This window comes from Balearica regulorum, chromosome 26 (genome assembly GCF_011004875.1).
Source record: "Balearica regulorum gibbericeps isolate bBalReg1 chromosome 26, bBalReg1.pri, whole genome shotgun sequence".
In the NCBI taxonomy this organism is placed as follows: Eukaryota; Metazoa; Chordata; class Aves; order Gruiformes; family Gruidae; genus Balearica; species Balearica regulorum.
This window is the reverse complement of record NC_046209.1, coordinates 4,566,770-4,585,482: the sequence shown is the minus strand read 5'-3', so window position 1 is coordinate 4,585,482 and position 18,713 is coordinate 4,566,770. Positions and strand designations below refer to the sequence as shown.

At 58.0% G+C, this 18,713-nt stretch overlaps 2 protein-coding genes and 1 non-coding gene across 3 annotated transcripts; all 3 read left to right on the top strand.

Annotated features, from left to right (window-relative positions):
- Positions 1-742: 742 nt before the first annotated feature.
- Positions 743-9,663, top strand: EEF2 (eukaryotic translation elongation factor 2). The gene is made up of 15 exons (XM_075776463.1): positions 743-888; positions 1,709-1,923; positions 2,597-2,778; positions 2,865-3,076; positions 3,884-4,062; positions 4,440-4,545; positions 4,849-4,962; positions 5,153-5,291; positions 5,395-5,590; positions 5,787-6,045; positions 6,344-6,451; positions 6,555-6,908; positions 7,811-7,993; positions 8,077-8,209; positions 9,034-9,663. The coding sequence occupies exons 1-15, from the start codon at positions 886-888 to the stop codon at positions 9,225-9,227; spliced, it is 2,577 nt and encodes an 858-aa protein (XP_075632578.1). The 5' UTR covers positions 743-885; the 3' UTR covers positions 9,228-9,663.
- Positions 4,604-4,672, top strand: LOC142598261 (small nucleolar RNA SNORD37). Its single transcript, XR_012832553.1, has one exon. It is a non-coding gene; the product is annotated as a small nucleolar RNA SNORD37 (small nucleolar RNA).
- Positions 9,664-9,810: 147 nt separating the features above from the next.
- DAPK3 (death associated protein kinase 3) lies at positions 9,811-15,993 on the top strand. The gene is made up of 9 exons (XM_075776741.1): positions 9,811-9,881; positions 10,851-10,991; positions 12,574-12,934; positions 13,138-13,267; positions 13,447-13,495; positions 13,647-13,673; positions 13,775-13,927; positions 14,556-14,601; positions 14,804-15,993. Exons 2-9 carry the CDS (start codon positions 10,930-10,932, stop codon positions 15,344-15,346), a joined length of 1,371 nt encoding a protein of 456 aa, XP_075632856.1. The 5' UTR covers positions 9,811-9,881; positions 10,851-10,929; the 3' UTR covers positions 15,347-15,993.
- The last annotated feature ends 2,720 nt before the right edge of the window (positions 15,994-18,713 follow it).

The window sequence follows — 18,713 nt, the reverse complement described above, 5'->3', positions numbered from 1 at the left end:
GGTGCGGGGTGCCGAGGCACGGTCAGGGCACGTACGGGGCCTCGGTGTCCCTGTGGCTGCCCGAAGCCCGCGGGGAGGGGGGGGGGGGTGTGCAGCCCAGCCGGGTTCCCCCCGGCCCCGCGCTCCTCCCCGCCCACAGGGGGCGCTGCTGCCCGCTGCCCTCCCCGCCCACCCCCGCTGGCCGGCGCATGCGCATTGCGGGGACCCTGCGGGGCCGGAGCGGGCGGGGGGCCCGACCGGCGTTGGCGGGAGGGGCCGGGCGGGGCTCAACCTCCGCCGGTGCCTGGGCCGACACCGGGCTCTGCCCTACCGCCTCCTCCTGGGAACAGAGACCCCGCGTTCGCCTGTCGCTCTGGTGGGGCTGGCGGCCCTCACCGCTCCAACAGCTGCGGCGGTGCCGCTGCCCGCTCCGGCTCCGCCCCGGGGGTCACCACCCGCGGTAGCCGTACCGGCTCCGGTCCCTCGGGCTGGTTTCCACCCGAGCTACCGGCAGCGCGTGGGGAGAGCTTTCCCCCTCTCCTCCCCCCCACCCCACCCCCCCCGCCGCGGGGCCCGGGCAGAGCCACGGCAGAGCGGGGCGGGAGCCGCCGGTCCCAGCTCCCCCGCACGCCCCGGTGAGCGGCCACGTGGTCCCGCCCCGGCGGAACAGCCCTCCTCAACCATAGAGCTTGCCGGCTCCTGCGGGCCAGAGAGGCGCGGCAGCGCATGCGCTCTGGGTGCCGGGTGCGCAGGTTCCGCCCCCCGGCCGGCGCCGTCGTATAAGAAGGGGGCGGTTGACGTCAGCGTTCTCTTCCGCCCGCTCTGCGCTCGCCAGCGAGACAGGGCTGTCGCCGCCGCCATTGCTGTAACCCCCCCGCCCCGGAGAATCCGCCGCCATCCGCCACCATGGTGAGGCCCTGCGACCTGCCACCGCCCCGAGGGGCCGAGCGGGCACCGTGCTCCCTCCGGCGGTGGGGATGGCCCTCCCGGGACGGCCCGAGGGCCTGCGGTGGCGGTAGCGGCCTGTCGTGCCGGGCTGGGCCGCTGCTGAGGGGAGAGGGGTGGGGCTGGACAGCGTCCCGGGGCGGGGGGGAGGGGACTGTCCCCGGGGAGACCCGGGGCTCTTGTCCGGCGGGTGGGGCTCGGTGTCCCTGGGGGTCTGTGCCAGCCCCCGTAGGGCTCTTCTTTCCCGGTGCCGGGGCTGCCGTGGCGGTGGGGCCCGGTAGTGCCGTGCTTGCCCTGCGAGGAGGGGGAGCGGCGGCGGTGATGTGGCACCGGGACGGTGTTGACGCCGGGGACGGGCCTTTGCGATGGTTGGCGACTGCCTTATGTAACGCTGCGGCCCGGGCGGGGGGGCAGTCATACCGGCGCACCGGGCTGTCACCCGCCCTCCGCGGAGCAGCGACCGAACGAGGGGTCGGTTTTAGCGGGGGGGTTTGCCTCGAGAAAACGTTGACATTGCCGCAGTCTGTAGGACACGAGTCAGTGAAGGAACGCGCTGGGTGCTTGCGCTGCAGGCCCAGGCCCCTCTGCTTCTAATGCTGGTGTCTGCAGTGCCCTTGCTCTTCTCCCTGTGGGTTGTCTTGTAAAACGCAGGCTGCACTGGCAGAATGGATGTCACTGTGGCTGTGGCAGGTATTTCTGGTGTTGGTTGGGTTTCCTAGAATTGTCAAAGCCATTTCTATATACCCTGCATTTTTCTCTTCCTCCCCTTCTTTCATTCTTCAAGGTGAACTTCACAGTAGACCAGATACGGGCCATCATGGACAAAAAGGCCAACATCAGAAACATGTCTGTGATCGCCCACGTTGATCACGGCAAATCAACATTGACTGATTCTCTGGTATGCAAAGCTGGTATCATCGCCTCTGCCCGTGCGGGGGAGACCCGTTTCACCGACACAAGGAAAGATGAGCAGGAACGGTGCATTACCATCAAATCAACGTGAGTTCCCTCCCTTTAGGTGCCTCGATGATCCAGCTGCGTGGTGTGAACTCGAGGGGGGGGCTTTGAGTCCTCAACTGGTTTAATCGTGAGATGAAAGAAGACGGCGTCGGGCTTTCTCTAGTCTAGTTCAGAAGCTCATCTCTTGCTCGTAAGGATTGCTTAAATGAAAGAGCAAGTGTTGATTGGCTTCTGGTGAATCATAGAGCATTACCTCGGTGGCCACTGGGAAATAGATGTACCTTGGAAGCTTCAGCCTTCCATTTTAGTGCTGGGACTGTTGGATGTGGCTGATGTCTGCTGGAGTCCCGTGGGCACGGTGCGGAGACTGTCTTGGGAGCATCGCTGATAATGTACCTGGTGTCTGAAAGGGGATCAAAAAGGGCCTAGTAGAAAAAAACCGTAAATCCTCGATTGAAAGAAATTGAGCCCTCTTTGGGCTAGTCAGATTGCACAGAGTCAGAAGAGGTTATGATTTCAGAAGCGGTTACGATCTCAGAAAAGTGTAGGAAGGGCAGATTTTAGCCTGCACTCCTGATTATCTCCCCACTGGCCTCCCAGGAGTATGCTTCAGGACAGGCAGAGCTGATGTGTGGGATAAAAGGCTGTTTCTAAGCATTGGGGGAGGGGTAATGCGTAGATTATAGTTGTAATGGTTTTTCTTTTATTTCAGAGCTATTTCTCTATTTTATGAGCTCTCTGAAAACGATTTGGCCTTCATCAAGCAGAGCAAGGATGGTTCTGGTTTCTTGATCAACCTGATTGACTCTCCTGGGCACGTGGATTTCTCTTCAGAGGTCACCGCTGCCCTTCGTGTCACTGATGGTGCCCTGGTTGTTGTAGATTGTGTCTCTGGTAAGGTTTTCTGCAGCCATGTGCCACTGGAGCCTATATTGGGCGAGTTTGAAGATGAGGATAACTAATTCCCCTGTGTTTGGCAGGCGTGTGCGTGCAGACAGAGACTGTGCTGCGTCAGGCCATTGCCGAGAGGATTAAGCCTGTCCTGATGATGAACAAGATGGACCGAGCGCTGCTGGAGCTGCAGCTAGAGCCAGAAGAGCTGTACCAGACCTTCCAGCGCATCGTGGAAAACGTGAACGTCATTATCTCCACGTATGGAGAAGGAGAAAGCGGCCCCATGGGAAATATTATGGTAAGTGGGAGGCTGTGTTTGAAACTGGTGAGGGGGAGCGGTTGTGGCCCTTTGCTATCTCGAGTGGAGAAGCGAGAGCAGGACAAGGAAGATGCCTGTACTACCTGGGCTTGCCCTGGTTTGGAGCTCTCGCTAGCTTTCCTTCCAAATATTGTGTTAGCTCAAAGCTTGAGCAAATAAAGATTATAAATACAGGAAAGTATTTTCTCTCTTTACCGAGGGTGCCCTTGTTTTGTAGGACACCTCCTTGCCCACATCACATCTGTGATGTCAGGTGATGCGAGATCCTAGGCTCCTACGCAGCATCCCTCCCCCGGCCGTCTTCTGAAATGGAAGGCCAGTAGGTGTTCGCCAGTCCCTGCGCTCCGAGCACTGCTCCCCGCTGGGTTCCTGGGTAGCGAGCAGGGCTGTCGGCTCTGAGAAAAAGCTTGCGCTTTGTTCCCATTGAGCACTCTATCCTGCATGCTGCAGGTTTTCGTGTATTGCTGATCCTCCCCGAGGACAGGAATCTTACCTGCGCACAAATCTAAGCAGCTGCTGAGCTGTCTTGAGTATGTAGCTGGTTGAAGTGAAGGGAAAAACAATCTAGTTTTGTGGTACAAAGATAAAATTGTGGGTGGGGGTCAGGCTGTCCCTGGACCTTGGAGATGGCTGCTGTCACAGAATAGTCCTGAAGCTCCATCTTAAAACTCTTTTTGTACTTGAGTGTCATTTGGGATGGAGTGTGCTGACTGCTGTAACGCTCCGTGGTTGCAAGAGCTGTGGCCGTTCCTTTGTAACCCAACTGTCCTCTCTGTTCCCTTTCAGATCGATCCAGTGCTTGGTACCGTCGGCTTTGGTTCTGGCCTGCATGGCTGGGCTTTCACTCTGAAACAGTTTGCTGAAATGTATGTTGCAAAGTTCGCTGCCAAGGGTGATGCCCAGCTGAATCCATCTGAGCGTGCCAAGAAAGTAGAAGACATGATGAAGAAGCTGTGGGGAGACAGGTGAGGAAGCGCGGCTGTTGATTTTAATTCCGGATCAGCTCTGCGTGGCTGCAACCTGACACTGCGGAAGATTGATAAGGAGGGAGGATGCGGTCGTGCCTGCTTACAGCCCTGTTTCAGTGGCTTGGTGCGTGTGCTAGCACAAGAACTGAAATCTTTGCAGAGTAGGAAACACATGGGTAAATGGGGAGAGGATGGGGCGTTGGCAAGGTGGGTTAAATGCGTTTTGACTAGCTGAAAGCCTGGGAGTGATGAGGGAAAGTATGAAGATGGTTCTTACTCAGCAGCTCTTTCCTCTGGCCTGAGGAAGCAGAACAAACCACCTCTCCCTAGCTGAACTGAGCGTTGATTGTTGTCTGACTTGATTCTTTCGCCAGATATTTTGATCCTGCTACTGGCAAGTTCAGCAAGTCTGCTACCAGCCCTGATGGAAAGAAACTGCCCAGGACCTTCTGCCAGCTCATCCTTGACCCCATCTTCAAGGCGAGTCCCTTAGCGTTCAGTCCTTGCTGGTGCCTTGTTTTCTTTGGCTGAGTGGCAGTGCGTGATGATGGAAAATTTCTTCACTTTGACCTGACTTGTCTGATTGAAGAAATTTAAATATCTGACAAAGTCGTTACTCTGTGCGGGCAGGGAGGCTGGTGGTAGATACTGCGCAGGCGAATATGTGTCTTAGCCTCCAAATAAATTCAGCTGGGTGATGAGCAAAACCAGAGATTCTCTTTAGAGGTGCTTGCACCGCTGCTTCAAACTGGGTCACCTTCATTACTGCTGCTGCTGTTCCAGGTTTTCGATGCAATCATGAACTTCAAGAAAGAGGAGGCGGCTAAACTGATCGAGAAACTGGACATTAAGCTTGACAGCGAAGATAAGGACAAGGAGGGCAAACCCCTGCTGAAGGTGAGATTGGTCCGCATCGTCTGCGGGGAGGAGATGAGTCGTTGTGCTGCTCCAACTATGGCAGCTTACTAAGCAGCTACAAACCCTGTTTGGGTAGGAAGGTGCTGTTGGCAGCTTGGAGGTTGGGGAGGAAGAGGAGGGTTAACTGCCAGGTTGTGAATAACGTGACACTCCTCTGATCTCTGCTCAGGCCGTGATGAGGCGGTGGCTGCCTGCTGGAGATGCCCTGCTGCAGATGATCACCATTCACCTGCCTTCTCCTGTCACAGCCCAGAAGTACCGCTGTGAGCTGCTCTACGAGGGACCCCCCGATGATGAGGCTGCCATAGGTACGATGAGCTTTGCCACTGGGCGTCTCTTCGTGTAAATGCTCCAAAACACCAAATGTGAGAAACGGTACTGAATTAAGTTGATCTCTCCCTCTCCTCCCAGGTATCAAGAACTGTGACCCCAAAGGCCCCCTGATGATGTACATCTCTAAAATGGTGCCAACCTCTGACAAGGGACGTTTCTACGCTTTTGGACGTGTCTTCTCCGGTCTTGTCTCGACTGGCTTGAAAGTCAGAATCATGGGGCCAAACTACACACCTGGCAAGAAGGAGGATCTGTACCTGAAGCCAATTCAAAGGTCAGTCCTGGCTGGGTGGAGTGTGCGTGGAGCCATAGCTCAGGTTTGTGGTTCTAGAACCGTCTTGGGCCTCTCCTCTCTGAGGCCAGGCAAGATGCTTGGCCGTCGACTTAAAGCCTGCTGCTGCAACTCCAGGACGCTGCCTGGTTGGGCCTCCTCTTTCAAACTTGAGTAAAACGACTTTGTCTTTCGCCAGGACCATTCTTATGATGGGCCGCTACGTTGAACCCATCGAGGATGTGCCTTGTGGAAACATTGTTGGTCTGGTTGGTGTCGACCAGTTCCTTGTGAAGACTGGAACCATCACCACCTTCGAGCACGCTCACAACATGAGAGTCATGAAGTTCAGTGTCAGCCCTGTCGTGCGTGTGGCTGTGGAAGCCAAGAACCCAGCCGACCTGCCCAAGCTGGTGGAGGGACTGAAGCGTCTTGCCAAGTCTGACCCTATGGTGCAGGTGAATATCTGAAATGGTTTTTGGGACGGGAGAATTCCTGTTCTGCCTATAATCGTGATCACGCTGGGGGTGCCAGCGGAAAAGTCTTGAGTATTGGTCCCACCAGAGTGGGCAGGAATGCTGCGTTTCACCTTGGGGGGCTGGTGCTGAGTCATCCCCAGAGGAGCGGAAAGAGCATCTAAAAGTAGCTTGTTGAATCAAAGACAAAAATTGGAGGCAGTCACTAGTATTTAATGTGCGAGAGCTTTTGTTGCATTGCAGTTGGAAGCCTCACCAGCTGTATAAATGGTCTTTTCAGTGCATCATTGAGGAATCTGGAGAGCACATCATCGCTGGTGCAGGGGAGCTGCACTTGGAGATCTGCCTGAAGGACCTGGAAGAGGACCATGCCTGCATTCCTATCAAGGTAGGGGGCTGCAGTGGCAGAGCTCCTGCTGAGCTCCGATGGGGTATCTGGTGAGCTGCGGTTTGGTTGATGGCTCACTGCTCGTTGCTCTTCGTCACTGCAGAAATCGGATCCTGTTGTGTCCTACCGTGAGACGGTCAGCGAGGAGTCCAACGTGATGTGCCTTTCCAAGTCCCCCAACAAACACAACAGGCTGTACATGAAGGCCCGGCCCTTCCCAGATGGCTTGGCCGAAGACATCGACAAGGGTGAGGTCTCTGCTCGTCAGGAGCTGAAGCAACGAGCTCGTTACCTGGCTGAGAAGTACGAGTGGGATGTCACCGAAGCCAGGAAAATCTGGTGCTTCGGTCCTGACGGCACTGGCCCCAACATCCTGACCGACATCACCAAGGGAGTGCAGTACCTGAACGAGATCAAGGACAGCGTGGTGGCCGGCTTCCAGTGGGCGACAAAGGAGGTAAGGGCAGCCCAGGGCTGGGATCGCTCCGGGACGGGCAGTCTGCAGTGTCGTAAACGGTTACTGCACGTCCTTTCAAAGGGATTGTGGAAACACTGCCACATAGAGTGCAAGGTATTTGTAATTCAAAAGTATCTTTTAGGATAAATCAAATCTGGTGACAGCTGGAATGATGATGTCATGTCGGTTTAGACACACAAAACACACCACCTTGAGACAAAAAGCTTCCTCCTAGGACTGCAGAAGCAAATCATCGTGGCAGCACGTACTTAAAATTTTAAAAAGCTGTTCAGAGAGCAAAATGCCACAGCAGGGACGGAAACTATTAAGGTGAATAACACAAAAGAATCAAAAGAAAATGAAAGGTGCTCTGAGAGCCTCGGCAAAGATCTCCCTTGTTTACCAATTTTTTATTATTTTTTTTTAAGAATAGAGAGGAGATGACTCCAAAATACTAAGTTGACAGGTAGACTGGGAACAGGAGAGGGTTTTTCCCTGTTGACTTTTTTTTAAAGTTAGTCTGAAGAAGAAGATACTGTGGCAACAACGTTTTTTGTCCCAGTAATATGAAAAACTACTTCTTCCTGGCCAAATACTTGGGTTTGTGGCATCATAAATGTGTGTCAGCACTTCTGATGTCAGCCTTGGAGCTGTTGTGTGGAGATACTGGTAAATGGTGTCGGTGCCTGAAGCCTTCTTGGAGGAGCTGGTCTGAGCTCCTAGGCAAGGAAGGTGACGTGCTGAATGGCTCCTTGCTGTGCCGAGCGGGTTCTTGTGCTTCCTGCTCTAGAACCCGCTTCCAAGGAGCGCCCGCAAGCTGAGGAACCGGAGCCTTCTGGTAGAGGAACATCCGCCGTCCCCCTGACGTGGTGTCGCTTGACCCCCTGCTCTGCTTTTTCCAGGGGGTCCTGTGCGAGGAGAACATGCGTGCCGTGCGTTTTGATGTGCACGATGTCACCCTGCACGCCGATGCCATCCACCGCGGAGGCGGGCAGATCATTCCCACTGCCAGGAGATGCTTGTACGCCTGCGTGCTCACCGCTCAGCCCAGGCTCATGGAGCCCATCTACCTTGTGGAAATCCAGGTGAGGAACATCTACTTGGCCCAGAAAATCTTGGGCAAAAATGCAAGCAGGCGGTTCGTGGTCCTCACACCTCTCTCTCGCAGTGCCCGGAGCAGGTGGTCGGTGGCATCTATGGTGTGCTGAACAGGAAGCGTGGCCACGTGTTTGAGGAGACCCAGGTTGCCGGCACCCCCATGTTCGTGGTCAAGGCCTACCTGCCCGTCAACGAGTCCTTTGGTGAGTGTGCTGGTCCTGGCACTCCCCTGGGTCTGCGGCAGCTCCCGGGAGCTTGATCCCAACCAGGGAAGGAGATCCTTTGTGTCCCGCTTTCTGATGGCAACCGTTGTAAAATTGTGGAATCGTTTAGGTTGGATAAGACCCATAAGATCATTGAATCCAACTGTTAACGCTGCCAGGGCCACCACTAAACCATGTCCATAACCACCATGTCTGCACATCTTTTAGATCTCTCCAGGGATGGTGACCACCACTTCCCTGGGCAGCCTGTCCCCCTTTCTGACAACCCTTTTGGTGAAGAACCTGTTCCCAATACCCAACCTGAGGCTGTTTCCTCTCATCCCATCACTTGTTACGTGGGAGAAGAGACCGATGCCACAGAACAGTTTGGGTTGGCAGGACCTTTCCAGGTCACCTAGTCCAACCACGGGCAGGGACATCTCCAACCGGAGCAGGGTGCTCCAGAGCCCCGTCCGACCCGACCTCAAACGTTTCCAGGGATGGGGCATCTCCCACCTCTCTGGGCAACGTGTGCCAGTGTCTCACCACCCTCAGGGTAAATCATTTCTCCTTCAGCTCTCGTCTGAGTCTCCCCTCTTCAGTTGAAACCCCTTCCCCCTTGTCCTGGCGCCACGGGCCCTGCTGAAGTCGGTCTCCATCTTTCTTCGGAGCCCCCTTGAAGCACGACCGTGCTCGTCGGCTCTGGGGTGCAGCTTTGGCTTCCTGCTGGCAGTGACCCCTCCGTTTCTCCTTCCCCCTCATGGCTGTGTGGTTTGTTGGTTTTTTTTTTTTATTATTTTTTATTTTATTTTATTTCCTCGCAGGTTTCACAGCGGATCTGAGGTCCAACACGGGGGGCCAGGCGTTCCCCCAGTGCGTTTTCGACCACTGGCAGATCCTGCCCGGGGATCCCTTCGACAGCGCCAGCCGTCCCTGCCAGGTGGTGGCCGAGACCCGCAAACGCAAAGGGCTGAAGGAAGGCATCCCCGCCCTCGACAACTTCCTCGACAAACTCTAATTAAACTCGTCGGACTCTTGGGGGGAAAGGGGGGGGGGGAAATTAATTAATTAGCGTTAACGCCCGTGTGAAGGGGTAGACGCCCGTGACCACCATCTCTTTGCATTGTTAATTAATCGGTTTCATAGCAATTTGAGACTTTAAATGAGGAGGGAAAAAAAAAAAAAAAGAAAGCCTTATAGGTTTCTGTGTTGCACATGATTCATTGCCATTGTAACTAAAACATTTCCACTAGATTTGCCCAATTCTGTATTTATTTGACTCAAAGGACGGGGGGGGCGGGGGGGAAGGAAATGTGCTCTGTCATGGGGTAAATCGATACAAAATAAGGCAAAAGGGAGGGGGTGGGAAATGCCCGTCTGCAGTGTGACTGTCCTTCGTGACCATCGCCGCCTGTGTTAGTGCCACTGGAATTAATAAAATTGGATAATGGTGATCCGTGGTGAGTGCGGGGTGATTTTCCAGCCGGAAATAGGGCGCCCCCTTGCGGGCGGGAGGACTTTTGGGTGCCGTGGGTGGGAGGGGGGCAGCACCCACCCCTTGGCTCCGCCCCTCGCTCCGCGCGCTTTGCGCGCGGAGCGAGGGGCGGAGCCAAGGGGTGGGCGGAGCCTGTAACAGTGTTGGAATGCGGCGACGCGGGCGGTGGCGGCTCAGGTAGGGCGGGGGGGGGGAAGAATGTGGGGGGGGGGCTGTGAGGCGGGAAAGGGGGCTGTGGGGTTGGGGTTACGGGGTGAGGGGAATTGGGGGGGGGCTGTGGAGACGGGAAAGGGGCGACGGCTTGAGTTTGGTGGGTGGGGCTGTGAGGGATGAAAGGGGGGTGCTGTGAGGCGGGGAGGGGGCTGTGAGGGGTCGGGATGGGGGGGGGGAGTGTGTTTGAGGCCTGTGGGGAAGGATGGGGGCTGTGAGGGGTCGGGATGGGGGGGGGAGGAGTGTGTTTGAGGCCTGTGGGGAAGGATGGGGGCTGTGAGGGGTCGGGATGGGGGGGGGGGAGCGTGTTTGAGGCCTGTGGGGAAGGATGTGGGGGGTGGGTTTGGAGGCTATAGGACGGAGGGGGGCAGTGGGAGATGGGGGGGTTGAGGCCTGTGGGGCGGGAATGGGCTGTGGGGGAGCGGGGGTGTGTGGAATTGGGGTTATGGGGCAGGAAGGGGCTGTGGTAGATCGGGGCGGGTGGGGCCTGCGGAGGAGGAAGGGGCTGTGGGGGCTGGAGTGCTGCTGGCTGGGGGCAGCGGGGTGCCGCTGGCTGGGTTTGGGGGTCCCTCCACCACAGCTGGGTGTCACTGGCTGCGGTGACAAGAGGTTGGGCCCAGGGAGACCATGGACCCCACGCAGCCACCACCCCCCGTTCCCTCCTTTCTCCCCCCAGGGCATCCCCTCAGGGCCGGGGTGGGCAGGGGTTTCCCCCGGGCCTTGGGGCGTGATGAGGCTGGGGGACATCCCCGGGACTAATCTGTGGCTTGGCCCCAGCCGCCCCACGGCGCGGCATGGCGTAGGGCTGTGCTGCTTCGAGGCTCCCGGCCCTCTGTCCCCCTGTGCTGAGTCCTGGTCCCGAGCTGCCACAGCAGGTCTCTTGCTGGCGTCGGTGTGTGCCTCCTGGGACATAAACCCCCTTTTCCGGTGCCGCAGGTGCTGATCCCCAGCTATTCCCCAGCATCCTCCGCTCACAGGGTTGGGGCGGCTTCAGCTCCGCGAGGGCCCCGCAGCCATGTCCACCTTCCGGCAGGAGAGCGTGGAGGACTTCTATGAGATGGGGGAAGAGCTGGGCAGGTGAGTGACATCCTGCCGCGCTCAGAGCGGGGCTTCTGTGGCTGCAACCCCTGCCCGAGCACCGGACCAGGAGCTTCGCCTGGCTGCTGCAGCCTTTGTGGTGTCCCCGTGCCGGTGGCATCCCCTGTGCCGCCTCCGTGCTACCTGCAGGGAGTGGGTCTAGGGGCCGGGGACTGTGCTGAGAGACAGGCACATCTAGCAGCTCTCTATTAAAGATAAAGGCATTAATTAATGTTAAACTGGCTCCTATATCTAGGCAAGCATAGCAGCTCCCTGCAGAGCTCCTGTCCTGTCTGGGTTTGGCCAGGGCTGCTGGGCCCGTGCTGGCGGCTTCCGGCCCTTCTCTGTCGCTGCTGCCTGGCTCTGCGCCCGCGGGACAGATTTGGGGGTGAATCACCGCATGCAAATGGGATTTAATCATCCGAGATGCAAAGGCGGTGGCGGGGGAGGGTGGGCTGGGTTTGGATCCTCCACCACTGCCTCGGCCACACCAGCACCGCTGGGACTCGGGGTCTGCCGCAGCCTGGGCATGGCGCTTCTCGGGCACTGGGAAATAATTGTGCAGTGGAAACATTTTGAGTAGCTTTAGCATTTTTTTTGCAAAGGGGGGCGGGGCTGCACTGTAGTGTGAGCTGTGGGGATGGATGCGGTGCCTGGGGGCTGGATCCCATCTGGGCGAGGCTGGTCCCTGCACGGGGCAGGGAGGGGGCTCTGGGTGGCCCTGGCCACCATCCAGGGACGTGGAAAGGAGTGTTGGGTCTGGGAGCGTGCAGAGGCTGGTGACTGGGACCGCACGTCACCGTGTGCTGGTGGGGATGGCCAATGGCCGGGGCAGCGGGGAGGGGAGGGAGCAGCCTGGGGGCGTGGCACGGATCCCATCCTCAGGGAAAGGTGTTGAGGGGCCCTTGTGCATCCCAGCGCCCCAGCTGCAGGAGGCTCAGCCAGGGCTGGGAGGGACAAGGGTCGGGATCCTGCTGTAGCAGTGATGCTGGTGTTGGTAGGACCCGACTCCTCGAAGCGCCTGTCAATGCCCAGAGCCCTGCCTCCCCCCAGCCCCTGACCACAGGGTGCTTTGAACTGTTGGTTACTTTTATTTCAGACATTTTCCCCCACCCACCTTCCCCCTGGGAGCTTTATGGTCCCCTGGGACCGCCGGGCTCTGAGGTTCACTTCTGGGAGCAGCCTGGGGGTTCCTGGCTGGAAATGGGCCGACGGGCATCTCCCACCCCGGGTGATCACAGCAGCACCCCAACAGCCCGGGGAGGGTCAGCAGCTGCCGCACCCCTGGGAAGAATTCCCTTCTTCTGTCCGGGCAGCACTGGGGTTTACACGCCTGCTCTGGCGGTGCCAGGGTGTGTAAATCCCAGGAGTGTGCTGGAAGCAGGCAGGCATTGTTGGCTATGTGCTGGGAGGACCTCGATTCCTGACAGATCCCGGGGAAACCGTGCATCCTCTTGTGCGGTGCAGCATCCCTGCACGCAGCACCCCCCATCCTTGTGCCAGTGCTGACCCCACTGCCAAGCACACGCTGGCACGTGCGATGCAGGAGATCCTCTCCTCACCTCCTCCCTGCATCCCGCAGCGGCCAGTTTGCCATTGTACGAAAATGCCGGGAGAGGAAAACAGGTCTGGAATACGCGGCCAAATTCATCAAGAAGCGTCGGCTGTCGTCCAGCCGTCGGGGCGTGAGCCGGGAGGAGATTGAGAGGGAGGTGGACATCCTGCGGGAGATCCAGCACCCCAACATCATCACGCTGCATGACATCTTCGAGAACAAGACGGACGTGGTGCTGATCCTGGAGCTGGTCTCGGGTGGCGAGCTCTTTGATTTCCTGGCTGAGAAGGAGTCTCTGACGGAGGAGGAGGCCACCCAGTTCCTCAAGCAGATCCTGGACGGGGTGCACTACCTGCACTCCAAGCGCATCGCCCACTTTGACTTGAAGGTGAGGTCTGGGAGGTGCAAACGCCTCGTGCTCGGCAGCTGGGGAGCGGGGACGAGCATCCAGGCTCCTGCGGAGCAGTGGGGCTGGCTCTGGGATCTCTCCCTACTTGAGGTGTGTGTCCTCTCCTCCAGGGGAGGAGCCAGGGCAGCACAAGGCTCCCACAGGCGCGTGTGGGGTAAACGACGGCTCCTCTCCCCCTGCAGCCGGAGAACATCATGCTGCTGGACAAGAATGTGCCAAACCCTCGCATCAAACTCATCGACTTTGGGATCGCCCACAAGATTGAAGCTGGGAATGAATTCAAGAATATATTTGGGACCCCGGAGTTTGTAGGTGAGACCCAGCTGGCGGTGTTCTTTGGGGCTCCTCTGGGCTCTGGAAGCTTTGGGTTAATCTCGGAGAGATGTCCAAAGCCCTGGTGTGGCCAGCTGGGCGCTTGCTGGGATATGTCCATGGGGACGGGCTTCCTTCCCCCAGAATAAGCCTGTTTTCTTCTCTCTTTCCTTCTAAAGCTCCGGAAATTGTGAACTACGAACCCCTGGGGCTGGAGGCCGACATGTGGTGAGTGAGTCCCCTCCCGAGCACCTTCCAGCACCAGCCCCGGTGGCACCAGCCGCTTGTGCCGGCGTATCTCCCTTTTTGCTGAAAGCGCAGGGAGAGGGGACCAACGGCACTCTGCGGGGCTTCAGCCTCATCTTCCTCTCTCTTCCAGGAGCATTGGGGTCATCACTTACATCCTGTGAGTATAAGGGGTGTCTGGGGGAGACAGGCGCTGCAGGGTGAGTCCCCCCGCCTTGGGCTGTCGCCTTTTTGGGGTGTCACAACCTGCTCTTGCCGCAGGCTGAGCGGAGCCTCCCCCTTCCTGGGGGAAACGAAGCAAGAGACCCTGACCAACATATCTGCCGTCAACTACGACTTCGACGAGGAGTATTTCAGCAACACCAGTGAGCTGGCCAAGGACTTCATCCGCCGCCTGCTTGTCAAGGACCCCAAGTGAGAGCTGGGGAGCAGAGCTAGGGATTACCCTGGGAGAGGGGACAGTCCCTTCTGCCCTGACCCTCTGCGTACAGGCAGCTCCCATGTCTCCTGCCCACATGAGGGTTTAGCTCTGAGCCTGCCTGCTGCCAGCCCAGAGGCCTTTGCCCATCCCTGTTGTGCTGGTGGTTTATAAATCCCATTTATCCCTGCTGCTTGTAGGATTTGGTGTTGCAAAACATCTTAAAAACAAAGTCTCTCCTGCCGTGTCAGGCATGGGGTGAATTCTAGGATCACCCTGAGGGTGTAGCAGCTCGGCTGAAAAGTAGAGAACAGAGTTTGGAAGGGATCAAGGGCTGACCTGAGCACCCAGGACCCTGGGCTGAGGTGGGAGGAGTGGTGCTGCGTGATCAGACATCAGTCGGGAGGTTCCTGCAGGCTCTTCCGTGGGTATTTCCTCGTGGGAGGCTGGCTGAGGGCATGGGAGCTGGATGCGGCCCCTGTCTGGGGTGGCCCCTGAGTACAGCGGGTTTGGGCTCGTCTGTGCTCCAAAGGCGATGGGATCCGAGCTGCTTCTCCAGGACTTTAACAGGGAAAGGGGCAGCAAAGCCTCTGTCCCTCAGTCGCAGCCTTGCTGTCGTTGCAGGAAGCGGATGACCATTGCTCAAAGCCTGGAACACCCTTGGATTAAGGTGAGAAGTTAAAGAATTGGCACTTTATGGGTATCAAACATCCAAGAGGTCGGGGGTGGGTGTTGACACACCGGCAGCTCTCCACTGCTCTTCCAGCCCCCCGTTGGGGCTGGTTTGGTGCTGCTGGGGGACCGTGGGTGGGTGCTGTCCGGCTCCCGCTGCCCCGGCTGTGCCCCACGCCTGCGGCTGTCCCTCTCCGCAGGTGATCAAGAGGAGGAATGTCCGCAATGAAGACAACTGCAAGAAACCCGAGCGCCGCCGGTTGAAGACCACGCGCCTGAAGGAGTACACCATCAAGTCCCACTCCAGCATGCCGCCAAACAACACGTACATCAACTTTGAGCGCTTCTCCAAGGTCATGGAGGAGGTGGCTGCAGCCGAGGAGAGCCTCCGAGAACTGGAGAGGAACAAGAAGTCCTTCCAGGAGGACATCGAGGCCCTGCTGTCCATCTATGAGGAGAAAGAGTCGTGGTACAAGGAGGAAAACGAGAGCATCAGCCAGGACCTTCGCCAGATCCAGCAGGAGCTGCAGAAGACGGAGGCCCTGAAGAAGCAGGCACAGGAGGAGACCAGGAATGTGGTGCAGGCGACCAACGGCCTCAAGAGGCGTTACCGAAAGCTGGAGAACCACTATGAAGCGTTGGCCAAGCAGGTGGCCTCGGAGATGAAGTTCGTCCAGGAGCTGGTGTGGTCCATTGAGCGGGAGAAGCTGCAGAGCGGTGAGGGAGACGGCAGCATCCGCTAGCTCAGCTGGTGCTGGGGTCGGCTGCCCTCGGGCTGAGGTTGGGTCGTCCTTCCCGGATCCCCCCCCCCCGCCGCTGACCCGCAGTGGCAGGCAGCGCCGAAGGGACCTTGGTGGCTCTGCCCCTTGCTCGCCCCAGGAGCTGGACCACCGACAGCCTTCGGTAAATGTTCCCAGGCTCTGCTGGGCTCACGGTGGTGTCCCGGGGGCTTGTGCCTCCCTGGAGACCCCTGCCTCAGGGAGCTCGAGTTCTGCTCGCTTGGGTTTTGGCTTCCCGTGTGTGGCTCTTGTTTGGCTTGCCATCTGTGTGCTCCCTGCAGTCCCGGCTGCTCCTCCCCTCGCTGCCACAGGGCTGGGGGGCCACTTCTCCCCTCCCCGTCCCACCTGGGGTCTGGGGCTCGGAGGTGCCACAGCGCCCTGCCTGGGGGGGGTGTTGGTGGGGAGACCCCCTCCTCTAAACCCTTGCAGCAGCTCAGTGTCTGCCACGCGTGAGCCATGACCGAGGACTGATTCCTGCGCGGTCCAACACATGACCCCAGCTGTTCCCCATTCCCCCCGGGGCATCGCATTCCCCCTTGTCCGCCCGCCCCAGCCCTCGGTCCCGCTGGGCATTCCCCCTTTTAACAAAATAAAGGTTTCCCTACACTGGGGTGGCCGCCTTGGCTCCTGCCATGGGAGGACGGGTGGTGGGAAAGGGGCAAGGACACTGTGGGGTGACAGCTCCTCTGCTGTGCCCCCAAATGGTGTTTGTGCTCCCATCCCAGAGGGATTTCCTTCATTTGGGAAGAGAAAGGCTTTTTTTTTTTTTCCTTATCAGCCCCAACGCTGGCAGGTGAGCTCCTTGCGGGCTTGGAGGGAGCTTTGGGGATGGTGCTGGGTGACCCCTCGGCCCCTCTTGCCTCAGACCCCGGGGGAGGTCTGGGGGGCTCAGGGAGGGTTGGGAGGTGGTCCTGGGAAGTGAAGAAGGTCTGTGGGATTTGGGGAGGTCCCTGGGGCTTGGGGAAGACCCTTGGGTGCAGGGAGGGCCCCAGGGTTTGGGGAAGGTCTGTGGGGTCCCTACTGTTTTTCCCAGGGATTCTGCTTTTGCAGGGAACCAGCTAGATGCGAACAGAGAGGACAAGGAATTGGCCCCAATGGGAGCCAATTCCAATCGGGGCCAGGAAGAGTTGCTGGGCTCTGGCATCACTGGCCAGCGTGGCAGAGCAGCTGGTGGCCAGCATGGGCTGGACCCGCTCCCCTCGCCCCTGGCCTCCCGGGAACAAGGGCACGATGTTCCCAAATCGCCAGCTTTCCGCAGAGCATGCGCGAGAGCCCGGGGCTAGGTTTCCGCCGGGAGTGCCGAGGGGTTTTCATCTGCCCACGGCCCTGTGGCGATGGAGCCGAGATCCAGCTGAATTTGATCTGGGGGAATCACCGGCCAAATCCCAGCGGATGGCAGGCGGCCCTCTGGTTCGCCAGCACCCATGGCAGGGCGGGCAGTGGCCTGTTTTCCTCTGGCCGAGGGGATTTGCTCAATTCGGGCTTTATTTGTCGCTCCAGTGTCCCCCCTGCCAGCTCCCTGCAGGGCTGGGGTGGTGGTGAGATGGGCACAGCCCGCGTGGAGGGGACATGCCCCGTGCCCCTGTCAGGCAGCCCCATGTGCCGGTCGCTGCCCGCTGACGTCCCGCAGGGTGTAGGTTTCATCCCAACCCTCGGGGAACGCGGGCCCAGGGATAATTTTAGTCTGCCCCGTTTTTCCAGGCCAAAGTGCTCGGCATCGGAGGGTGATGGCGTGACTGCCTGGCTGGTGGCATCGTCCCAGGGCAGAGCAGGATCCGTGCCGTGACCTCAGCGTACTGGAGGGGGGCTCTCACCATGGGGGGGCTGCCGGAGCCTGGCCGGAGGGGCTTGGGGCCGTTGTCCTCCTCCTGGGCACTGCATCTTGGGGGGCTGAGGTTTGCGGGGGAGGCTTTGAGGTGCAGATTCAGCTGGAGTCCTGGGGCATTTGATCTGCTCTCACAGAGCCGATTTGTCACCAGAGCCAGCGTGTGAAAGGATGTATGGGAATCCTATAGCAACAGTTGTTCCCAAGCTGTGCAAAGTTCACATAGTGCTAAGGCTTCCCAGATGCTCCTCGTGCCGTGGGTTTCTGTTTCGTCTCTTGGAAGTCACTGGCCATTCACCCTGGCCGACACGGCCGTCTCCTCCTCAGCCACCCGGCAAGTACGCTGCTCCGGAGGGGGTGGTAGCAGGACATCTCGTCCTGGTGGATAACACCAAAATATTTCTTTAAAAGCAGAATTTGGGGTGTTTTTCGTTGCTGCTGTGCTCAGGGTGACTTGCTTTAGAGGGTTTTAAGTTGCAGAGTACTGGCATGAGTTCAGCAGGCCGCATGCTGTCCCACCCACAGCTGCAAAGAAGGGGGGGAGATACCTACTGCTCCTCATGGAGGAGGATTGACTGGAGAGAAGGTGTCCAGGAGGTAAATGTTACAGGAACTCAGCTAATGCTAAATGCTGTAGGAGCTGGAGCGGTGCTCAGAAACCAGGGGGTGGTGCTGGTCCCCAGGGGGTTTTGGTGATGGGATGTACTGGGATGGTCTCGCCTTGGTTCCCCTCTTTGCAACCACAGCTAACGGTGCTCTAGGGCGTTTTGTGTTCTCTGTGGCCAGAGAATATCGAAACACCTTTTTTAGGCTTTGGTTTTTGCTTCCTAGAGGCTGACTTGAAGCGAGCGCCATGTCTTTTCCCGTAAATGTCTTTATAAAAGCAAAATGGTTTTGTCTGGTTTATCAGGTGAGGGTTAAACCTATCCATTAACTCGGGGGAAACCCTGATGGAAATTCTCCTGTGTCAGATCCTGCTGGGGAGCTGAGGCTGCTTTTTTTTTTTTTTTTTTTTTCCCCACCCTGCCAGTAAGCAGAGCTGCAGTTAATCTACGGGAAACGCTCCATCTAACGATGTCAAATGGACTTACAAGGTATCAGTGACAAGTCGCAGCACACTGTCCCTGGCCCAGGCGTTCCTCAGCTTTGCCATTGATGAGCGCCCAGCCGTGTAACGGTGTAATTATAGTTTTTGTGGGTCTCTCCAGGCACGCGCGGGTTGCTCACAAGGAAATATGCCTTTTTATAGCTTGTGGAAGTGTGGGTGGTCATCAATATTCGCGTCTCATTTCTGGCTGCGGCATCCCAGTTCCGGCCAGACAATTGGAAAATAACCGGTGCGACATGAGGGGAAGGTGGTGGATCAGGCATCCTTCTGGCTGCTTCACCGGGCTGTTTAAAACATCCCTCGAAACAGGCAGGGTGGTTTTGGGGTGACTTCTCACTAATCTATGGCAGCTGCTTTTCCGGAGCAATGTTTCTAATTGAGGCATGCCCGAAAATCTT